The sequence below is a fragment of the Notechis scutatus genome, chromosome 6 (assembly GCF_049901735.1).
Source record: "Notechis scutatus isolate UNSWTSFEM ecotype Mainland chromosome 6, rNotScu1.2, whole genome shotgun sequence".
NCBI classification, from domain to species: domain Eukaryota; kingdom Metazoa; phylum Chordata; class Lepidosauria; order Squamata; family Elapidae; genus Notechis; species Notechis scutatus.
This window is the reverse complement of record NC_142014.1, coordinates 73,966,704-73,990,083: the sequence shown is the minus strand read 5'-3', so window position 1 is coordinate 73,990,083 and position 23,380 is coordinate 73,966,704. Positions and strand designations below refer to the sequence as shown.

General features: G+C 43.4%; 1 protein-coding gene across 5 annotated transcripts in view; it reads right to left on the bottom strand.

Annotated features, from left to right (window-relative positions):
- The window catches only part of ABCC9 (ATP binding cassette subfamily C member 9), a 128,322-nt gene extending 109,805 nt beyond the window's left edge, over positions 1 to 18,517 (bottom strand). For all 5 annotated transcript variants that reach the window (XM_087968812.1, XM_087968813.1, XM_087968814.1 and 2 more), the window contains exons 1-6: positions 18,425 to 18,517; positions 14,143 to 14,302; positions 11,799 to 11,940; positions 8,135 to 8,256; positions 4,993 to 5,159; positions 3,254 to 3,496 (exon numbers count right to left, since the gene is read on the bottom strand). In XM_087968812.1, coding sequence (XP_087824938.1) covers positions 3,254 to 3,496; positions 4,993 to 5,159; positions 8,135 to 8,256; positions 11,799 to 11,940; positions 14,143 to 14,302; positions 18,425 to 18,430 — 840 coding nt within the window. In that variant the 5' untranslated portion in view covers positions 18,431 to 18,517. The remainder of the gene's footprint in view (positions 1 to 3,253; positions 3,497 to 4,992; positions 5,160 to 8,134; positions 8,257 to 11,798; positions 11,941 to 14,142; positions 14,303 to 18,424) is intronic.
- Positions 18,518 to 23,380: the final 4,863 nt, after the last annotated feature.

Below are 23,380 nucleotides of genomic sequence, written 5' to 3'. Positions count from 1 at the left end.
ACCACTGCTGCTTGACCAGTATTGGGTCCCCATTGCTTTTCGGGTCCAATTCAAGGTGCTGGTTATCAGTTTTAGAGCCTGTTCTGAGCCAGCAAGTAATGATAAGCTGCTTACTCATGAGTAAAAACAAACCCCTTTTCAAACAGGGTAGGAAGTTAGAACAATCTTTTATTCAAGTGGATAAACAAAAAACCAAACCTAATTAGTCCCAACAGACCTGGTTCTGACCTAGAAAACTGAATTGCTTGCTGTATCCTAAAAACGAATGGTTGTCTGTGACAACTGGCCACTCCCAAACCCCTACTATTTATTTTCCAGCAAGGGATGGGTTGCTTTTCCCTGAGAGCCAGCTTATTGTTTTCCTTTGCTCTCCTCTCCTCTCTATGCATTCGCGCTTTTGGGATGGGCCCCATCTGTTCCTCCTCCTCACTCAGCTCAGGCCTGAAGACAGCTGCCTCTCCACCTGGGGGAGGACAGAAGGCCCTGGCTCTATCAGAGCCTTCCAACCTCCTCCTCATTTGAATCTGCTGCTAGCTCTGCTGGCAGCCGACGGGCCACAACAGAGCCTTACATGTAACAGAGTTAGGTTATTTGCAATATAGTGGGGTCCTTGGTGCTCTCTGAGCTTGGTTGTTTTCTTGCAGACATTTCATTACCCAACTAGGTAACATAATCAGTGAAGCACTGATCGGTGTAGCTCTGATGATGTTACTAGCTGGGTATAATAAAATGTATGCCAGAAAATAGCCAAGCACAGAGAGCGCCAAGGACACCATGGTTCAATCTTCTCCTACAATATTATCTTCTGTGGGTGTTTGCCTCTACCCTTTCAGCCTTCGTAAGTGTGAAAAACAATCGGGTCACTTTTTTTCAATGGCATTCTAACTAAACGAATAAGTGGTGCAGTGGCCTAGAGGTGGAGCTCTTGCCTCACAATCAGGAGGCTGTGAGTTCGATCCTAGGTAGAGGCAGATATTTCTCTCTCTGGGAACAATGAGAATGTATCTGCTGAACAAAAATCCTCATTGGTGACAGGAAGGGCATCCAGTCAGTAAACACTCAGCTCCATTCGGCTGCCCCAACTCCACCCCGCGAGGGATTATGGGGTCATTAAAAGGAAAAAAAAATCTAACTAAATGAATGGTTATGAAACAAGGACTACCTGTATATTGGAGCAAAAGCACTGGAATTAAAACTAAATTAAATTACATGCCCACCAGTAGGCATGAGGGAACCAGCCCAACCTCAGAGTAATGCAGCAAGAGTAAAAGATCCATTATTATTCATATTATTGAAGATTAAAAATGTCCATTGTCAATGAAAATATAGTTTCCTTCTGTTCTTTTTTTTTTTTTTTTTACCCAGGTAAACAGAAAACATCAAAGCATTTCAGACCAAGGTTTGCAAAGTTCCTGATGGATATATTGGGTGACAGCTTCCATTAATCCCAGCCAAAATAATCTTTCAGAGTTACAATGCATCCAAATGGTGATTTTTCCAAGGAACTTAGATATGGCTCACAACATTCTTGGATGTTTGTGTTGTAGAAAATCTGACTCATCTATCATGCTTGCCAAGTAATATTGTACTAAATCATGTATGTTTGGCTATGTAATTTCCTCCCCATATCCCGCCCTATTTATCGACTTTGAACTGTGCAAATCTACTGTGTTTTCCTGAAAATAAGACCCTGTCTTTTTTTTTTTTTTTTTTTGCCACCAAAAAAGGCACCAGGTCTTATTTTGGGGGGATGTCATCCACTGACTAACTACACTTGCATGCGTCGCTCCCGGCCTCCTTTTCACTGTCAGAGGCCTTCAGGAACTTCTTCTGCAGCTGGCAAGGCTTTCCTGAAGGCCTCTGCAACCGATAACAGAGCTCCGGATCGATCCAGAGCTTTGTTATCAGCTACAGAGGCCTTCTGGAAAGCCTTGACAGCCTTGCCAGCTGCAGAAGAAATGGGCCGGCAAGGCAGGTGTGCAAGACCTGGCTACAACTGTCCAAAGGTAAGTAGTAGGGCAGCTCCACATATACCCCTATCCCCACCCTAGCTTAATTTTTACCCGTGTACTCTGGAGTGGGCGGGATCTTAATTAGGGCTTATTTTGGAGGTAGGGCTTATGTTGGGCACATGTGTAAAAATCAAGCTAGGACTTACTTTCAGGGTAGGTCGTGTTTTTGGAAAAACAGGGTAGAAGAAGATGGTTTAAAAATGCAAATGAGTCGAAGACGCAGGAGGCTGTAAACATCCTGCTGAAAAATATGGACCCTTTGAAAATTAGCCTAAAATTAGGAAGAGTTTGGGAAGAGCTGTTCTCTGCTTAAATTTAATGGTTTGAAATTCCACCCTCTTTTCCTATCCTATTAATTTTCTCATCTCATTGCTCTTTTTTCTTCCATTTTTCTTTTTCCTCTTTTTCCCACTGGAGCTACCCATGTCGTTTTTCTCATCTTCATCCTGTAACTCGCTTTCTCCAATGGCAGGTTGTCATCGACTTAAAACAGTAAGTTCATTTAGTGACCGTTTGAAGTTACAACGGCACCGGAAAAAAAGTGACTTTCGCACTTGCGACCATCGGGGCATTCCCACGGTCACGTGATGAAAATTGGCTCATGGTTGCAGTGTCCTGGGGTCATGGGATCACCTTTTGAGACCTTATGACCTACAAAGTGAATGGGGAAGCCAGTTTCACTTAACAACGGTGTTACTAACTTAACAATGACAACAATTCCCTTAACAAGTGAAAGGTTGTAAAATGGGACAAAATTCACCTAACAAATGTCTCGCTTAGCAACAGAAATTTTGGACTCAATTGAGGTTGTAAGTCGAGGGCTACCTGTACTTTATTAAATTGAATATTGATATATAAGCACACACATATACAGGTTTGTCACATGAACAGCGATGGGATTTAGAGACTAATTTCTGCTAGCATTGACTAGTTGGGTTTAGAATTTTTCTTTGTAATTTTTCCTACTCTTTCTTGAACAGCACCCATTCTTTCTTTTTAAATTCAGGATTGTTTTTCTATTTGGTATATAGAATGGGTGCTACTGGAGATTGGTTCCCTTTTTGCACTTGGTTTGAAAATCCAAAAACAGATTCTGGAAGAATGAAGTCAGAAATCCAGCATCTTTGACTTAGAATGAAAATAATAATAATTAAATGTAACAATTTATTAATTATAATTAAATTATACAAATATTATATAAATACAATTTAATAATTATTAAATAATTATTAAATAATTACCTTTTGCTCCTCGTAGGCATCTTTCAAGCAGACATAGTTAGTAAGTGCCCTCATTGCAATGGGCAGCTTGCCTATTGCTTTCAGGTCGATGGGTTTTTTGTGAGCTGATATGATCAGGTTATTCATCCACCAATAAGTTGCCTTGGACAGCAAGTTGACAAAGGGCTGAAGAAATCTCACACCCAAATCCTGGAGGTCTTCAGGTGGCTTTACTTTTTGAGGGCTTGAGAAAAATACGTATTTCTGGGGATAAGACATAGAAAACAGGCTGTGTTCATAATTAGCTTGTGGTGAAAAGGTATTTTGCTACTTGAAAGAGAACAGCATGTGGTCCAGAGCCTGTTTGATCAAGTGATGATGGCACCAAGCTTGGAGCCAGGAGACTGTGAGTTCTAGTTCCACACTAGGCATGAGAGATCGCTGGGTGACATCAGGCCAATCACCAGGAGACTGTGAGTTCTAGTCCAAAAGATTGTAAGTTCTAGTCTCACCTTAGGTCTGAAAGCCAGTTGGGTGACCTCAGGCCAATCACCAGGAGACTGTGAATTCTAGTCCAAGAGACTGTGACTTCTAGTCTCACTTTAGGCATGAAAGCTGGGTGGGTGATTTCAGGCCAATCAGCAGGAGACTATGAGTTCTAGATCTGCCTTAGGCATAAAATCCAGCTGACTGACTTTGAGCCAATCACTCTCTCAGCCCAACCCATTTCACAAGGTTATTGTATAGGAGGAGGGAGTATTAGATATGCTTGCCCCCTTGAATTATTTATAAAAATGTGAAAAAAATGTGTGATAAAAATGAATAAATATAAATGAATCAATGTGGCACCCACATCTACTCAAATAAAGGTGCTCAGCACCCAAAGACAACCAAGTTATTTTGGCACCTGAATCAATATAATAATTTTTTTTTTTTAAGTGAGCAGCTTAAGGCCCAGGCAAATGCCATTTCTGGTCTAAAAAGGTCATGTAAGCATGTAAGTAGAAGAGTCAAATAGTAGCAGAAGGTCCAAATAAAATAAATACTAAGGAACTGATATTAAGGGTGTGTTTGTGATACCCTGTCCATTGCACCACTAATTATTCTCTTTGAGTTAGTTTTTTTTTTTAAAAGATGAATGCCCCCAAATCTGAAAAACAGAATAGTTGGCTTTTAGCAAAGGCTATAAATCAGCCATCTTCAACCAGGCATTCTCCAGACTTCAAAACCCAAAATTCCCAGCCAGCAATGGGCATATAGCCAAAACACATCTAAAGCATGCTGGGTGGGAAGGGATGGATTAACTTTCCCCATTTGCCAGTGATTTGTTGAGGAACACTACATGATATTGAATTGAGGCCTTTGGTGCTGGAGAAGACTCCTGCGAGTCCCTTGCACTGCTAGGCGATCGAACTGGTCAGTCCCAGAGGAGATCAACCCTGACTGCTCTTTAGAAGGCCAGATCCTGAAGATGAAACTCAAAGACTTTGGCCACCTCATGAGAAGGAAGGTCTCTCTGGAGGAGAGCTTAATGCTGGGAAAGATTGAAGGCAAAAGAAGAACGGGACGACAGAGAATGAGGTGGCTGGATGGAGTCACTGAAGCAGTCAGCGTGAGCTTAAATGGACTCCAGAAGATAGTAGAGGACAGGAAGGCCTGGAGGAACGTTGTCCATGGGGTCGTGATGGGTCGGACACAACTTCGCAACTAACAACACAACATGACATTGAAAAACACATCCTGAGTTGAGATGTTCTTACCCGAACGCGTATCACGTTGATCTCCACAGCCATTAGCAACCCATAAAGCACCACCATCGTCCCAGTGATGCAGAAACGCAGCTGACCAAAATAGAACTCTTCTTGGCAATATCTGACCAGCTTGATAGTTTTGGTGATAAAGGCCATGATCCAGTACAAAAAAAGAGCTGCAGAGACCAAAAGAAATACATAGCCCTCAATTTTATGCATGCAATATTTATTCTTTTAATCAAGCAACTAAATATGCCATAATAATCCAAAGAAGTTTGAATTGGGAAAAATTAGACTGAGGGGTCCTTGGTGCTCCCTGAAGTTGGCTGTTTTCTTGCAGACGTTTTATTACCTGTCTAGGTAATATTATCAGGGCTAAAGGGGAGTGAGGTTTTCTCCCCTATGCACAAGTGGCGTGCCCTGCCAGTGTTGATGGGAGTGTTCTGGGTAGTTCCTTAATTAGGCTGCTGTTTAACGGGGCTTGACAGCCATAGAGCATTTCCACCCTTCGCAAAATGTTGCAACACTGCCCCTACAATCACATGGTTGTGATCTGGGTTCTTTGCACCACTTGCCAAGTGACTCGTGATCATGTGGCCATGATTTGCAAAGTTTTCTGCTGGCTTCCCCAGAAAGTCATTGGGAAAGCCAGCAGGGAGGTTTGCAAGGTGCAACCATCTGCTAAGAGGGCTCTAAGGCTCATGTCTAAGGACGAAAGGTTGCCTCTCAAGGGGAGCCTTTGGGTGAGTGTAGTTCAGAGGTAGTATTCAGCGGGTTCTAATCAGTTCTGGAGAACCGGTAGTGGAAATTTTGAGTAGTTCAGAGAACTGGAAAATACCACCTCTGACTGGCCCCGCCCCCATCTCTTCTCTGCCTCCCGAGTCCCAGCTGATCAGCTGGGTCTTCTTCTGCTGCCCTGCACAGGAGAACGGAGCTGGAAAGCAGGTTAGTGGGGTGGGGAGGGAATGGGATTTTGCAGTAACCTTCCCCTGTCACACCCACCAAGCCACGCCCACCACACCATGCCACGCCCACAGAACTGGTAGTAAAAAAATTGGAATCCCACCACTGGTGTAGGAGTTAAAATCCAAGCAAAAATAGAGAATCAATGTGGTAAGGTGGGCAGGGTGCCTTGGGCAGAGTTGGCGGTAGAGGGGGCTCTTGGAAGCTTGGACAAGGAGCATGGAAGGCTCTCTTTGCTCAGGGGCTGAAAATCCAGCTTGGATTTCAGCAGGAAAGATTTTCAGCTGCTGACCAAAACCTCCCAGAATCTCCACCACCCCCCCACTTAAGGCACCCCCACACTCCTTATCCGGATTATCATCTGCTTAACAACCCATGCGATTGCTTAACGACCACAATGGGGGGAGTGTCAGGATAATGGTTGTTGGGGTAATCTCTTTAATATATAAAACCACTCCTCTTTTCTTACATTGGGTCAGAGAAGTAAATATTTTCCCTAATTTTGGCTGTACCAACAATTGTTCATGTTGTTTTTTAATATGTACTTCTTGTAGACAAATTATATCAAATTTTAATTTCTCTAATTTATGAAAAGTTTTCCTTCTTTTAACAGCTGAGTTAAGTCCATTTATATTAACTGTAATCAATTTTTTCTCTTCCATGATTATATTTTATAGTTGGGTTTGGCAGCTCTTGTAGATCTTGGTTCACATCGGATAGTGGTTGTTGAGTGAAGCATTCATATGTGGGCAATCACATGACATCTTGCTTCGGTCAAAGACTGAGATTCTGGTCCCAACTGTCGTAAGTTGAGGACCACCTGTACACTAACCTCCACACCAGGGGTGTGAAACTCGATTTCACTGAGGGCTGCATAAGGGCTGTGTTTGACCTTTGGGGGGGGGGAGGGCAGGAGGGCATGGCCAGTTCAAAGCCACTCATGTCGGGGGCACCTGTGGTGGTCCAAACTCTCTGCCAGCTCCTGAGCTCCATTTTTGGCTGTGACAGCCTCCTGCAACCCTCCCGAGATCCATTTTTACTGGCAGAGGCAACGTGGGCCAGGCCTTTGCTGTTTCCAGGGTGGCCCGGTGGACCCGATCTAAGCACCTCACAGACCAGATTCGGCCCATGGGCCTTGAGCTTGACAGTCCTGCTCCACACTGATCCAGTTAAGCATGAAAAGGGGCCAATAATTCTTTTCAATCACTCAAATATGTCAAGGAAGCAAATGTTTAACAGACTAACAGAGGTGGAAGGGACCTTGGAGGTCTTCTAGCCCAACCCCCTATACCATTTCAAGGGGTTGTCTAATCTCTTCTCAAAAACCTTCAGTGATAAAACACCCACAGCTTCTGGAGGCAAGTTGTTCCACTGATTAATTGTTCTCACTCTCACGAAATTTCTATTTAGTTCTGTGTTGCTTCTCTCCTTGATTCGTTTCCATCCATTGCTTCTTGGCCTGCCCTCAGGTGCTTTGGAGAATAACTTGATCCCTCTTCTTTGTGGAAGCCCCTGAGATATTGGAAGACTGCTATCATGTCTCCCCCCAGTCCTTTTATTCATAAGACTAGACATATCCAATTCCAGCAACCCTTCTTCATATGTTTTAGCCTCCAGTCCCCTAATCCAGGGGTCCCCAACTGCCGGTCCGCGGACCGATACCGGTCCGCGGAACAACTCTTACCGGGCCGCTGGTTGCTGGGCGCCGCCATCTTTTGGTAAAGTGCTTCCAGTGAGCTTTTCCGGGTAGAAAGCTCACTGGAAGCACCTTTTCATCAAAAAGATGGCGGCGCTTACGCGCTCGGTGAGCTTTTCCGGGTAGAAAGCCATTTCACCGAAAAAGCTCACGGAGCGCTGGCGCCGCCATCTTTTGACGAAAAAGTGCTTCCGTGAGGTCACCGGAAGCACTTTTTCGCCAAAAGATGGCGGCGCCCAGTTGATGCCGGTACCGGCCGCGCGCCCAGCTGATGCCGGTACCGGGCCGCGGCGTCAAAAAGGTTGGGGATCCCTGCCCTAATCCTCTTGGTTGCTCTTCTCTGCACTCTTTCTAGAGTCTCAACACTTTTTTACATCGTGGCAACCAAAACTGGATGCAACATTCCAAGTGTGGCCTTACCAAGGCATTATAAAGTGGTATTATCACTTCAGGATTTTTTAAATGTAGATATTTTAAAAAGAAAGTACTTACCCAGGAGTAATTTTGGAAAATTTGATGTCTCAATATTGTGGTAATATACTATGGAAGTTATAGCTGCTACAAAACCCATTATAGCAGGCAGGAAGAGGTGCAGATGGCGAGTCGGCCATTTTCTGTAAAGGAAACAAGGTTAGTTAGTTAAATAAGTCAGAGTCAGGGCTGTATTTCACTGCAGAGATGCTCAAGAAATGGGCTATAAACTCAGCAGCATTCCATTCAAAACTAACCTCTGTACATGTAGCCCTCGACTCAATACTACAGTTCACTTAGTACCACTGAAAAAAAGTGTATGATCATTTTTTCACACTTTATGACCATTGTAGCATATCCATGGTCACATAATCCAAATTCAGACTCTTGGCAAGTGGTTCATATTTATGACGGTTGCAGTGTCCCGGGGTCATGTGAGGCCTACTTTCTTCTGGCAGCACAGAAGGATCTACAGGCAAAGTTACAATTAGGATAAAGGTAAAAGTAAAAGGTTCCCCTTGCACATACGTGCTAGTCATTTCCGGCTCTAGGGGGCGGTGCTCATCTCCGTTACAAAGCCGAAGAGCCAGCGCTGTCAGAAGACATCTCCGTGGTCATGTGGCCAGCATGACTAAACGCCGAAGGTGCAGGAAATGCTGTTACCTTCCCACCAAAGGGGTCCCTATTTTTCTACTTGTATTTTTTACGTGCTTTCGAACTGCTAGGTTGGCAGAAGCTGGGACAAGTAACGGGAGCTCACTCCTTTATGTGGTGCTAGGGATTCGAACTGCCGACCTTTCTGATCGACAAGTTCAGCGTCTTAGCCACCAAGCCACCGCATCCCCTTCATGATTAGGTTAAGTTAGGTTTATAAAAACCATCAGTTTAACAAAGTAAGTCTAACTCATGATTAGGATACATTAGACTCACTTTGTTAAACTGATGGTTTTTAATTGGTCATCCAACCGGCCTCTTGGGAAAGCTTCCCAGACCATGTTTGCCTTTGCAAGGACATACAGGTTGCCTTTGACTAATGACCATTCATTTAACAATGACTAGCCTAGGAAGCAGAGGGCCGCAGTTTGCAGTTCGTCCTGAAGGGTCAAGGGCCCTTAGGAAGGGTAAAGGGGGTTAGTAGCCTGTCCTTATATAATGTCCCTCCCTTTCCCCCCCCCTCAAAAGGACATGGCCCCGTCTGTGGTCAATGAACACCTGGGTTACCTGAGAGATGCGGCTAGAGACTTGTGATTTGAATGGGGGTGCATGTCGGAGCCCTGACAGCCAGCCGACTCTCACACATGATTCATTTCACCCTTGAACCTGGTCTTCCCCCCACCCCCTGAGTGTATATTCTCCAATGAGACACATCCATAGCCAAGAGTCATCAATCATGCTCTCCAGTAATAATCTTGTGGGCCAACAGCACCAACAGCTTTGGCTGCCAAGGCAATTATCTGAGGCATTTAAGGAATGCACTGCTTTCCCCCAATCCCTTTATGCTGGCAACTAAAAAGACCAAAGGAATATTTTTTTTAGTTGACAGATGATTTGTTTTACACTTGGAGTAAAAATGGTCGTAACTGGTGACTCAGTGTATATCCATATCAACTTATAGTATGCCCAAAATATTGCTTGAAAATTGAGGACTACCTATTGAAGTTCCACTTCTTTGATTCAATGTTTGTACAACAGGTTTACACAGTAATTGACTTAAGAAGGCTGTGAAAATTGAGAATTTTGCCTTCTGATTTGTGCAGAACCCTGCTGAGAGTTTCATTTCTTGTTCAGACTTATACATACATTAAGACAAAAATGTGAGTCTGGGAACTTTTTTTGCTGCATACACAGGGACAAGTATAACTTCCTTATTAATCATTCCCAGCCACTCCAAAGCAATGGCTAAATTTATTTCAACCATCCGGATATTTTTATTTATTCGTTTGTTAAATTTATTGGCTGCTTATCTCACCGTGGGGCTATTCTGGGAGGCAAATGAGCATAGGTGGGGCGCAGCTCTTAAAATTCCCAGTTGAATAGGAAAGGCTGATGTAGGATATGACCAGGCTGAGTCTGAGGGAGGGATCAGTCTCATCCGTCATCAGTCTCAAGTCCACCTTTATTTTACCGAGTCCCCCACAAGTATTTAGATGCTTAAGTCCAGCCCACCTTGAATTCCATTGACTGTGGGTTCTTATTTTACTGCCAAGATTCTGCTTTGACTGTACAGTGGTACATTCAATTTTTTTTACTACCGGTTTCCGTGGGCGTGGTTTGGTAGGTGTGGACGGGGAAGGATACTATAACCTCCAGGCAGAGGTGGTATTTGCTGGTTCTCTGAACTACTCAAAATTTCCAATACCGGTTCTCCAGAACTGGTCAGAACCTGCTGAATACCACCTCTGGCCCCACCCACCCCACCCCCTCCCAGAAGTCCCCACATGGCCCGTTTGGATGCAGGTAAGTGCAGCGCACATGAAGAGGCTCGGGAAGGGCAAAAATGGGCCTCCTGGAAGTTTGGGAAGGCTGGAAATGGGCCCATTTCCGGCTTCCAGAGAGCCTCTGAGCCCAGGGAGACTGTTTTTCGCCCTCCCAGAGGCTCGGGGAAAGCCTCCGGAGCCAAGGGAGGACAAAAACACCCCCCACAGTGGTACAAGAGGCCGAGTAGCAGGCCACTCCCCACCATGGCCACACCCACCCAGCAACTGGGCAGAGAACCCTTTGCTAGAAGTTTTGAAGCCCACCCCTGCTTATATTCATTTGAACTGCCTGGATTTTCTGATTTCCCACGATTTACAGGTGATGTATGCAGACCCATGACTGCATCTGTCTGTGGCTTTTTTAAGATAGCTGCATCTTTTCTTAGGCCTTTTGTAACACATTGAAAATTTTGGTGGGCCACAGAGAAATCTCACCCCCAGAGCACACACCCCCAAAGCAATTAATCCAGGCTGTGCAGAAACACAAGGCTGTGCCACCCACATGGCCCGCGGGAACCCTCCCCGCCCACTCACTCCTTACACGGCAAACTTGCCTGCTAAATTGCTATTTTTCCAACCATCAGCTGCTTTGCTGTGCCAGGAGATTTAGATTAGCTAGGAAGCAGGAAATGGTTGGATTTCTTGCTTTCTAGATAGTATTTAGATCTTAGGCTCTGCTTTGCCAAGGTTCTATTATTCAGTGCAGATTCACAGCAAGCAAATTTTACGTGACAGACTGAGCTAGCCGATGGCAGATAGATAGATCACTGAATGATTCTGTGAGCAACACAATCTGCCTGCCTGTTTTGCCTGATTTTGGGTAAAAGTTGCTCTTTTTTTATTATAAAAAATCAATATTTATATAAATATTTATAATATTTATATACAAGCCATGCCCAGCCAGTCACATGACCATGAAGCCACAACCACAAATTAGGCCATGCCCACAGAACCGGTTAGTGGTCCCTGGGATTTAAAATTATGAGTTTGGTGGTCCCTGAGGTCCAAAAGGTTGGCGACCTCTGATCTATATCATCTATGGAGCCTTTCTGCCTTTGAATTTATTAAATCTATTAAATATAAGACCAAGCATTTTTGGAAGGTGCTTTTGAATGGGTAAAATAGCCCTGTGGGAAAGGTTTGCAGTTCATGGCTAATTTGTGCCCCTCCATTAACTGGGTTTTGGGTCCCCCTTCCGCAGCACTTACGAATCTGAAACAAAGCCCTCGCAGATTTCGCACACATGGACAAAAAGGAGAGTGAACGTCAGAATCCATCGCAGGTTGTGCCCAGGGAAGTGTAGCCATGTGTTGTGGTGAATCTGCACTTTGGAACTTTGGCTTCCCCATCCTAAAATAAAAGAATCCAGTTAAAGAGTCGTAGTAAGTCAGGGCTTGAAGCAGAAGAGGAAAATAAGAGATGCATATCTCAGTTGTAAGTTGGTATAAGAGCCAATTGGTCTAGTGGTTAAGACACCAGGCTAGAAACCAAGAGATCGTGAGTTCTAGTCCTTCCTTAGCCATGAAAGCTAGCTGGGTGACTTTGGGCCCATCACCAGGAGACCGTGAGTTCTAGCTCCTCCTTAGCCATGAAAGCTGGATGGGTGGACTTGTTTTGACCTAGGCTTTCCCAACAGCACGAAGCCGACTCCTCATCCCAATAAACCTCTTTTATTTAGTTTACAGTGAATTCCTCTCCAGCAAAGTCCTGGCCAACAGTCTTTCAAGATATTTCACAATTACAGACCTTTATCAGACTTGGAGAGTTGCCAGGCCGATATCTTTCAGATGCCACACTGTAGCAGACAATACTTGGCAAGAATGCAGGAACAGATCTTCACTCAAATGAACTAATTGTCTCCTGCAAAACCCCACTCCCCTTTTGCTCCTCTTTTATTCCCTATGGGAGGGGCCATTCAACCCTTGTTCCTTAGCGGTTCCCTTCTTCTGGCAGCTCTGTGCATGTGCACACTGGGAACAGGCTCCAGCTGTTCTTCTGCCCCACTGATGTCTGACTCTGAAGGTGGCTGATAACTGTCAGACAGCCCCGGCCCTATCTCTGCCTCCGATGCAGAGCCCTCGTCAGAGCCTTCCTCAGACTCCAGGACTGGCCCATGTCCCTCCCCAACCTCCTCACTGTCCGAGTCTGCCACCAGCTCCGCTGGCTGCTGGTAGTCCACAACAGACCTTGAGCCAGTCATTCTGTCTCAGCACAAGCCGTACTGGGAGTACGTTTGCAACCTTCAATTATTTGCAAAAACAATAAAGACGGGTTATAAATAAAAATAATAATAAAATATCCCATGAAGCTCCATTTTACTCTAATATACTGGTTTTTCCTTTTAGTTTTCCATCTGAATCTTAATATTCAGTGACTCTCAACTGAACGTTTTCAGATTTTGGAGGGTGGGGAGGGTGTTCGCTTCAGACGTGTCTGCAGAATCCCACAAAACAAAAATGACATCACATCATCAAGACCTGCATTTCATACGTACACATAGGCCTCAACTTATAATTGAGCCCAGAATTATGGTCGTCAATTATGCTGGTCATTAAGTGGGCGACTACATGACCACTGCCTGGTTTTATGGCCTTTTCTGTGGTGGTCGTTAAGCAAATCTATTGTCTGCGATGGATGGGATTTTTTTGACAGAAATCAGAAGTAAACGCCAGCTTCTGGCAAAACAAAACCAAAAAAAAGTCATAAATCCTGGTCACATATCTGTGAGATGTGCAAATGGCCACAAATGCAGGCTGGTTGCCGAGCACCCAAAACAGAATCATGTAACTGACATGGATATGGAATTAAACAAATGCAAGAATTAAAAAGAAATTAGAAACGGAGAGAAAATGAGATAGACTTGGATGGATGGATGGATGGATGGATGGATGGATGGATGGAAAAAAGCAGTAAGAAGGACGGAGAAGGAAGGAAGGAAGGGGAGGAAGGGAAGAGGGAAGGGAAGGGAGGAAGGAAAAGAAGAAAGGGAGGAAGGAAGGGGAAGGAGGAAAGAAAGAGGGAGGGAGGGAGGAAAAGGACAAAGGAAGGAAGGAGGGAGAGAGAGAAGAAGGGAAGGGAGGGAAGAAAGGAGGGAGGGAAGAGGAGGAGGGAAGAAAAGGGAAGGGAGAGAGGGAGGGAAGGAAAGAAGGGAGGAAAGGGAAGGGAAAGGGAGGCAGGGAGGAAAAGAAGAAAGGGAGGAAGGAAGGGGAGGGAGGGAAGAAACAGGGAAGGGAGGGAGAAAAGGGACAAAGGGAGGAGGGAGGAGGAGGGAAGGGAAGGGAGGGAAGAAAGGAGGAGGGAAGGAAAGGGAAGGGCAGGAAGGAAGAAAGGAAGGAGGGGAAAGGGAGGGGAAAAGGAGGCAGGGAGGAAAAGAAGAAAGGGAAGAAGGAAGGAGGGAGGAAGAGGAGGAGGGAGGGAAGGAAGGAAGGATAGAAGGAGGGGGGAGGGAGGGAGGAAGAAAGGAAGAAAGGTTGATTGGTTTATATTTTTTACAAGGCTTAAAGTATGCCAACTGAAAAACGACTGGAAAAAGCTGATTGTGGTATTACTTACCAATAAACAATATAGGAAAGGTGATGAATAAGAGGAACACATGAGGCACCAAATTGAGGGCATCCAGAAAACAGAGATTCCTTACTAATCCATCGCTCATGTTATAAGCAGAAATGTTGTCATTGCCGCAAAATGCAATCTTCATTGATTCCTCGGGGCACTGTTGCAAGGCAAAACAGAGCAAAACTTTATAACACAATCGCAGAGAAAGATTCACCGTGAAATCACACTGCGGGTCCAGCATTGTATTTTACTTTGTATCTGGTGCGTATACATCCCATCTTTCCTTCGCGGTACTCCAGAGAGAGTTCCGTGTACAAGTAAGTCCTTGGCTAATGACCACAATTCAGTCCAAAATTCCTGTTGCTAAGCGAGACAATTATTAAGTGAGTTTTGCCCCATTTTATGATCTTTCTTACCAGAGTTGTTAAGTGAATCACTGCGCCGGTTAATTTAGTCACATGATTGTTAAGGGAATCTGGCTTCCCCATTGGCTTTGCTTGTCAGAAGGTCGCAAAAGGGGATCATATGACCCCAGGATACAGCAACCATCATAAATAAGAGTCAGTTTCCAACTGTGTGAATTTTGATCATGTGACTATGGGGATGTGTGATGACCCGGGGTGGTGGCACAAAGGCAACACAGTCAGATAATCAGTAGGGGTCCCTTTATTATCTCCAACTTTGCCCCCAATGTCCAGGTTACCTTCCGGCTGGAGAAAAACTCTCCTAGGAACAGCCTTTGACTGCAGAAAATTAAGTCCAAAACATGGTCAACACAAACTGTAACTTAAAGTCCAATCAAGCCAAACTGAAGTAATTAGTTTGGCGGGGCAGGGGCAAGAATTCCAGACTTAAAGATACAGCAAAACTCACACGGTTGGGAAGATGCCAGGAACACAGATAAGCAACGATAACACAAGATAAAGTCACATTTGCTCTCAGCAGCCTGCCACACGCAGCCTGCTTTTCTTATAAACTGTCTTCCCAGGTGTGCCTAATGAAGGGAATCAGGGCCCTTTTCTACCCCGTAAGCCACACAACCCACGTTGCTCTCTTCTCCGTTCCTCCCTGCATGCCCTACGATGAAGAAGGGGTGGGCCTGGGTCTTCCTCTGAACTCCCTCTCCCTTGTTCTACCTCTTCCCTGCTCTACCCAGCCAGATTTTGCCCTTCCCCAGTTTCCCCACAGCTAATGGAGCCACACTCCCACTCCCTGTCAGCTGTTCATCTTCCTCCTCGGATTCAGACTCCGACAGGGCCATGACAGGATGCTACAACAGTCACAAGCATGAAGAATGGTCCTAAGTCACATTTTTCAGTGCCGTGTAACTTCAAATGATCACTAAATGAATGGCTGTATCTCAAGGACTACCTGTACCTGTCTTCCTGTTCTGTAAGATAGAAGAGGCCGAGTGACACAGGTAGCCCTCAACTTACAACTGGTCATTTAGCAACTGTTCAAAATTACAATTGGATACCCCGAGAAGCACTTATGACCCAGTTTCAAAGTTCTGACAGGCAAGCTTCTCACCTCCGTCCAAGTAACCGAGGCAACTAGACTTGATAGCTGGCCCACATTTATGGTGGTTTGCAGTCATCCAAGGTCACATGACCAAGATGTATAATGTTTTTGGTGGAAACCAGTGTTTCCAGCAAAAATACCCCATAGCGAACAAGGGGTTTGCTCAATGAAGTTAAGGTAAAGGTAAAGGTTCCCTTCGCCCATACATGCTAGTCGTTTCTGGCTCTAAGGAGCAGTGCTCATCTCTGTTTCAAAGCTGAAGAGCCAGCGCTGTCCGAAGACGTCTCTGTGGTCATGTGGCCGGCATGACTAAACCCCGAAGGCGCATGGAACGCTGTTACCTTCCCACCAAAGTGGTCCCTATTTTTCTACTTGCATTTTTAAGTGCTTTCGAACTTCTAGGTTGGCAGAAGCTGGGACAAGTAACAGAAGCTCACTCCGTTACGTGGTGCTAGGGATTCGAACCGCCGAACTGCCGACCTTTCTGATCGACAAGCTCAGCGTCTTAGCCACTGAGCCACGGTGTCCCTTTCATGTCAATGAACAGTTCTACAAAACCATTGTAATCCCAACATTGGGCCAAATATAGTCAATTACCGAGCGATGCACAAAAAAATTCCTTGAGAATAGATTAACGCAGACCAAGGAAAAGGTTCAGAACCATGAGCTTCATATAAGGCCCTCAAACAGGGTAGGAAGAAGCCCCCATAAATGAGTTTGTGAAAGCCCAATGGGAAAAACTAATAATTTTATTCAGATTAGAGTTAAGCAAAATAAGGAGGAAGTCTTTTTCCAATAATTAAATCTGAAACTAGTCGTGACTGAGATTTGCATGCATACATGAACCATCCGCGGGCCTTTGAAGTAAAGAGCAAGTTCAAAAATTGACAGTTTCCAATCTGTTACGTGAAATGGTTCAAGTAGTTTTCTGTTTTTAAATTGTCGCTCCCCTCTAAGTTGCTCACAACCCTCTGGGATATCTTGACCCACAATTTGATAATCCTGCCTTAATGTACTATGGAAACCCAGCCCATTGTAGCTCATCCAATAAGCCATGGTTAAGAGAAGCGTGGCTTAACCCATTGTAGTAAATTAAATCTGTGCCATGTAACCAATTTTTTTTAAACCATCTACTTTAATCACATGCATTTTGCTTGATAAAAGCTCTAAACTCTTTTGCAACCACAGAGATAATTATTTTAAAAAATAAAATAAGAGAGTTAATTTCATATTTCTGAACAACCTAGTGATAAGTTAAGACCATATTCTCATATATACTTAGAGAAGGAAATACAACGTAGCATAATGGAAATTATTTTTATGGAAAGACCCTTCACAGTTAAATTTTACAACAAATAAATATCTTGAATATGATATATCACCACTTCCTTATTTAATTTCCTGATGTCAGTGGTTTATTTTGTGCTATTGATTTACTTTCTTCAATCCATCTCTACAAAACCCTCCTTAACAGTGGCAGCTTAAGTAATGTTTCAAAGTTTAATAAGGCATTTCCTACATAAATAATTCCACATACTTGTTGTTGTGAGCCATTCAGAGTATATTGGGTGGCCCTATCAATCTTTTAAATAAATTAAATAAATGTTACATTCCACTTGCTCTTTTTATTCTGTTCCTTTAAAAAAAAAACTTATGTGGATTATTTATATTTGAAAGTTCTCTACAATATTCCAGGCACAAGTATGATAAACTATTCTTATCTGTTCCACCAGAAAGTACGGGTGTTTAGAATTTACTTTCAATGGACTGGAGAGCTGAATATTTATTTATTTGTTTGTTTATTAAATTTATTTGCCACCTATCTCACAATGAGGCTACAGTAGGCAGCTTGCAATAAAAAGGAAGAAATGAAAAGTGTGTAAACAGAACAGAAGATAATAGAACAATAAAATAAACATTGAAAAAGAACATAGTGGAAATATACCAATATGATGTACACTAATTATACCTATAATCAAATGGACAATTCATTCTTTCCTCAGATTTTTCAGCTGCTTGAATCATATTCCTCAGGCATAAATGATGGAGGTCATCATCCTGCCCCCAAAATAGGGTTTCTTTCCTTATTCTGCCATGATGAAGTTAAATATGTATCAAAGACATTTCATGGCATTGCAATCCTATCAATAGACACAAAGGAGTATCTCAATAGGCATTACTTTGAAGTAAACGTAGTTAAGATTGGCTGTAGTTTCTTTAACACGTCTGTGCTGCACGCCTATATGTAGAAGCACCCAAATACAACCCATAAACAAAGACAGAAACACATTTACACATTTGTCAGGGACTTGCTCAGAAAACAAAAATTGCTCAGGGGTACGGTAGCTTTAATCTCAAATGAAACAGTTGCAACTCTTTCTTATTCCGTTTTTAACTTTTCCAAAGTTACTTGCACAATGCTTCGATAATATACCGCCTTCCGATTTTATATCAGGACTTGACATGCCAAGAAAGAAAATTTAGGATGGTGACTTGGCAGACAAAGGGAGGGGGAAAAAAACCAACAGATCGTACCACCATTACTATTTTCCCCAACTAGTAAAGAAGGATGACACTTCTTACGTTCTTCTTAAGAACTGGCAGAGGCATTTTGAAAGCATTTTGCAGTCAAACTCTGAAGAAGTAGAGAGAGGGCGGGAGAGAAAAACTTGGCTTCAGAAGATAGGAGGGAAAGGAGAGAAAGATTGAATAAGGACGGACTTTTGAAGCTCAGAGAAGACTGCGAGAGTTCCCTTACCTTCATAACACACACACACACTCTGGCACCAAACCCGGTTCTCCCAGCGTGGCCAATATCATTCAGAAGGCAGAGGCTGCTCTACCAGAAGAAGGGGACTCAGATTATTTTTAGACAGGTGATGAGAGGATCAGCTGCTGCCTCCTATCGGGTTTCTGGAGCATACAGATTCCTCTTCTTATTTATTTATTTTTCATCCAGAAAATCCAAAGAACAGGAAACTGGGAAGGAGTTTCTCTGAAGAGGGATGTATTTAAATGATTGTTTTGTTTTTAAAAATAAATTATCTTGTTTCTTCACTAAAATGTACTTGGGGCAATATAAACAAATTTTCAAGAGCTCCGTTCCATGGACGGAGGTGGGATCTCCTTCCTTTTTTGAGATTTTCAGCTAATCTTGATAAGGGGGAAAAAAATCAAAATGTTGATTTTTGGTTAAAGGCAGAAGATCACTGCAAATGTAGCGGGTACGGGAAGTTGCATCGTCTCTTGTTGGCTGAGAAGTAAAGCCCCAACCCGTTTGCTTTCTTTCCCAAAATTAAAAATCAAGCTACACTCCCCCCCACCCTTATAGTTAATTGTGTCTGATTCTCGAAGGCTGCCTGGACGAGTCCTTGCAGTTTACTTGGCGAGGTTTTTCAGAAGTGATTTGCCATTGCCTCTTTCCCTAGGGCTGAAAGAAAGTGACTGGCACAAAGTCATCCAGGTGACTTTGTGCTCAGGGCAGGACTAGAACTCACAGTCTGCCTTTCACAGAGAGGAGGGAGGGGGTCAAGCAATTTTCCAAAGCACCCGGAGGCCAGACAAGGGATAATGGATGGAAATTGAACAAGGAAAGGTTCAACCTCGAAATAAGGAGAAATTTTCTGACAGTGAGAACAACCAACCCATGGAACAGAAGTTGCCTTCGGAAGTTGTGGGAACTTCACCACTGGAGGCTTTCAAGAAGAGATTGGACTGCCATTTGTCAGAAAGGATGTAGGGTCTCTTGCTTGGGCAGGGGGTTGGACTAGATGACCTACAAGGTATCTTCCTACTCTGTTAATCTGTAATCAGTCTACATCCAGTTTTCTAGCTGGTACCATAGGCCAATATACCAAATTGTCTCTCCATATAAATGTGGTAAAAGTCCACTATGGTCAAGGGAATCCAGTAATGTCAGCTTCTCTCCATTTCTCCTTTTTTGAATTAAAGGTAGTCCTCAACTTACAACAGTTCATTTAGTGACCATTCAAAGTTACAGTGGCACTGAAAAAATGGACTTATGACTGTTTTTCACACGACCATTACAACATCTCCATGGCTTTGTGATCAAAATTCAGACACTTGGCAATTGACTCATATTTATGACAGTTGCAGTGTCTGTCCCAGGGTCATGGGATTCCCTTTCGCTACCATATATCAATGGGCAAGCCAGATTCACTTAGCAACCCTATTACTAATTTAACAACTGCAGTGATTCACATAACAACGGTGGCAAGAAAGGTCATAAAATGGAGCAAAATTCACTTAACTGTGTCGCTTAGCCACAGAAATGTTCGGCTCAATTGTGGTCGTAAGTTGAGGACTACCTGTATACAGGTATCTACAGAGAGAGTCAAAAAAGTCAAGATGTGTCAAGCCCTCCAACCCCCAAAAAAACCATATGGTAAATCTTCCAAACAGGTTTCGTTATTGTTTCACACCGATGGACAATATCTTGCTGGAATGAAGCAGTACGTTACCTCCAGAGATGGTATTCAGCAGGTTCTGACCAGTTCTGGAGAACTGGTAGTGGAAATTTTGAGTAGTTTGGAGAACCGGTAGCAGAAATTTTGAGTAGTTTGGAGAACCGGTAGCAGAAATTTTGAGTAGTTCGGAGAACTGGTAGCAGAAATTTTGAGTAGTTTGGAATACCACCTCTGACTGGCCCCACCCCCATCTATTCTCTGCCTCCCATTGAGTCCCAGCTGATTGGCTGGGTCTTCTTTGGTTGCCCTGCCCAGGAGAATGGAGCTGGAAAGCAGGTTAGTGGGATGGGAAGAGAATGGGGATTTTACAGTATCCTTCCCCTGCCATGCCCATCAAGCCACACCACACCCACCAAGCCACGCCCACAGAACCAGTAGTAAAAAAATTTGAATCCCACCACTGGATCCACCCTCCATCAAGCATAGACACTGGAAACTATTAGGGAGGAGCTGTCTTCACCCTCTTTCTCTCACAAAGTATCTGAACTGAGTTGCCTCTTGCTCCTCTGGAATGCAGGCCCTCCTTCCTGGGTATCGGGCCCACTCCGTCCCATCATGTCATGTTGCCCATAACCATGCGATCAAACGCTCTTTTTAGATGTGTTGCAATGTACATTTTAAAAGGGTGGGTCTTTGCAAGGTTGTAGACTTTAGACTTTTTTAACATCCCACCCCCCGGATTATGATTAACATCCCACCCCCCCATATTATCCATTTTGGTTTTCCCTTATCAGGTAGATCAGACAGGAAAGGTTTCTGTCATGGGAAAATTCTTCATGGGCGCGCTTGGTAGGGAACTAGCTTGGTTCAAGGGCTAAAATACTGGATTGAAGTAGGGAAAAATGAGTTCTAATCCCACCTCAGGCAGCAAACCAGCCAGGGCCTTTTTCTGGGCCAGGATCTCTCTCAGCCCTAGGAAGGAGGCGAGGGAAAACCACTTCTGAAATCCAGCCAAGAAGACGTCTGGGCAGTCTTTCCAATCTCTTGCAAGGTTAAGTAGGGCAGACTTCAATTCCCAGAATTTCCCCAGCCAGCATGAGTAAGTCATAACTAGAACGAGAACTAGAGACCAGATGGCTTGGAAGACCCCAAACAAGGAAGGCCTCAAACACTCAAATGTGCCAGATCGTATCCACAGAAAAAGTTGTGAACAAGAAAGAACGCAATGCTTTAAAACCGGAAGAGCTCATTTTTAATTCTTGTTTCCATTTCTCAGAATGTGTTGAGAGACATATACCATTTTCTTCTGTGTGAAAAGCCTGCACTCTGCTGGAATTAAAAAAGACTTGCAGGAGCAGGAGCTTTCATATATATTTAGCAGCCAACTGTTACTGCTCTCATTTCTACCATTGCTGTATAGCTGTTTGAGAATAATATGCAATAACTCCATTTATGAGATTGGGGAAGTAGTTATGTTCCCGTCATGTTCTCAATATAAACTTGCCAACCACAATTTAGCCTAGCATGTTGTGTGAATCTAGCAAACCTGATTATTCTATAGTTGTTTGTCACAGAAACTCAGCAAAGTGGCTTTGGAAGATGGTGGTTCAATTTACTAAGGAAAAATATAAGCCCATCATGAATGAATGCTATGCTAACAGCACTCCAGGTTTTTGTGCCATTTTTATTTCCCTCACAGATTTATTGTTATTTAGTTGCTCAGTTGCTTCCAACATCTCATGAACTGATAAGACACTATTTGGTCAAAAGTGTTTTCTAAGAGTTCTTTCTAAGAGTTCTGTTAAGCTTCTGTTATGTTGTTGAAAGGCTGGGAAATGCCTTTCTTCTGAGGGTTCGGTTTTCCTGCTGGGAGAACTCCAGTGCAAGGATTCAGACAACTGCTTGGAAGCTGGTTCTTTTTATTTTTCAGGAAGGCGAGAGATAGCAAGAAGTCTGCGTTCCTGGGGCTAGCTCCTTTGTATAATAAACCCCTGATTTTTATACTTTTTCTCCTTTTGTGTGTGAGTGCTTGTGTTTGTATTTCTTAATGTTTTAAATCCTGTCAGGGTTGTCTTCATTTCCGCCGGAGGGTAAACTCCGTGGGGTGCAGAAGGCAAACTTTGCAGGGTAGTTTGATTGGATTATCAGTTTCCTAATGTTTTCTTATATTTGTTTTGTGGCAATCTCCTGTCTGCTATGGAATTTATTTCGTGTCTTTTGTCTATTTGTTTTGCTGATTTGGCATGACCTGTTGTTTGTAAGGGATTTCTTTTCTTGTTTCCCTAGCTTTCTTAATTACTTGGCTTTTGTCTAGGGGCTTCTTTCAATACCTTTTATTAAATCTCTTTTCCTATGCAAGTTTGTTTTATGGCTGGCCTGATGTTCCCTTTGGGCTTTTCCTGCTTGGGTGTCACCACTGTCCTCATGAAGTTCCCTTTCCACAATGTCATCAGTGTATCAACTTGTTTGTTAGTCTGTTTTTATTACTGTCTTTGATTCTTCCAAACATAAGAATCTTCTTCAATACCTACTTACTATTTGTTCCATAATACCTTATGATTCTTGACTCTTGATGAATGTTTCTTTTATGTACACTGAGAGCATGTGCACCAAGACAAATTTCTTGTATGTCCAATCACATTTGGCCAATAAAGAATTCTATATCTACGTTTTAGCTTTGGTTTTAATACTTCCTGTGAGCGGTTTTGTTTTCTGATTATATGTCCATCAAGTGAATGTCAATTCTTAGTAACCACAATAGATATTCTCCTGGATTTCTCTCTAACTTGATTCTTTAGGTCAGGGGTGTCCAACCTTGGGAGTTGAAGTCCACAAGTCTTAAAGTTGCCAAGGTTGGACACCCTGGTCTTTCAATGGTACATCCATCACTTCTGTAAATGAGACCATCTATCTTGCCGCTAGTCATCCTCTTCTTCCCTTTCTCTTTTCTCCACATTATGTGCTCTCAAGTTAGCTAAATCTTCCTGTTGACTGTCTAATTATATGCCATCAAGTTGGTGTCAACTCTCAGCAACCACATAGGCGAAATGTCTATGGAGATTCTCAATCATCCAAGTCATGGTTGTTCCAAAGGTGTTTTTTCAAGAGGCAACTGGACTTTCTGGTGTTCTTTGAAGGTGTTTCGCTTCTCACCCCAAAAAACGGATTTTGTAAACAGATTTCCAAAAAATTGCAGACTACAGGAACCATTTGTACTTCAGTTTGAGATGCAGACAATACAGACTCGTCCCCAACAGCATTCGCCTGTGTTCAACAGTGAAGGGACA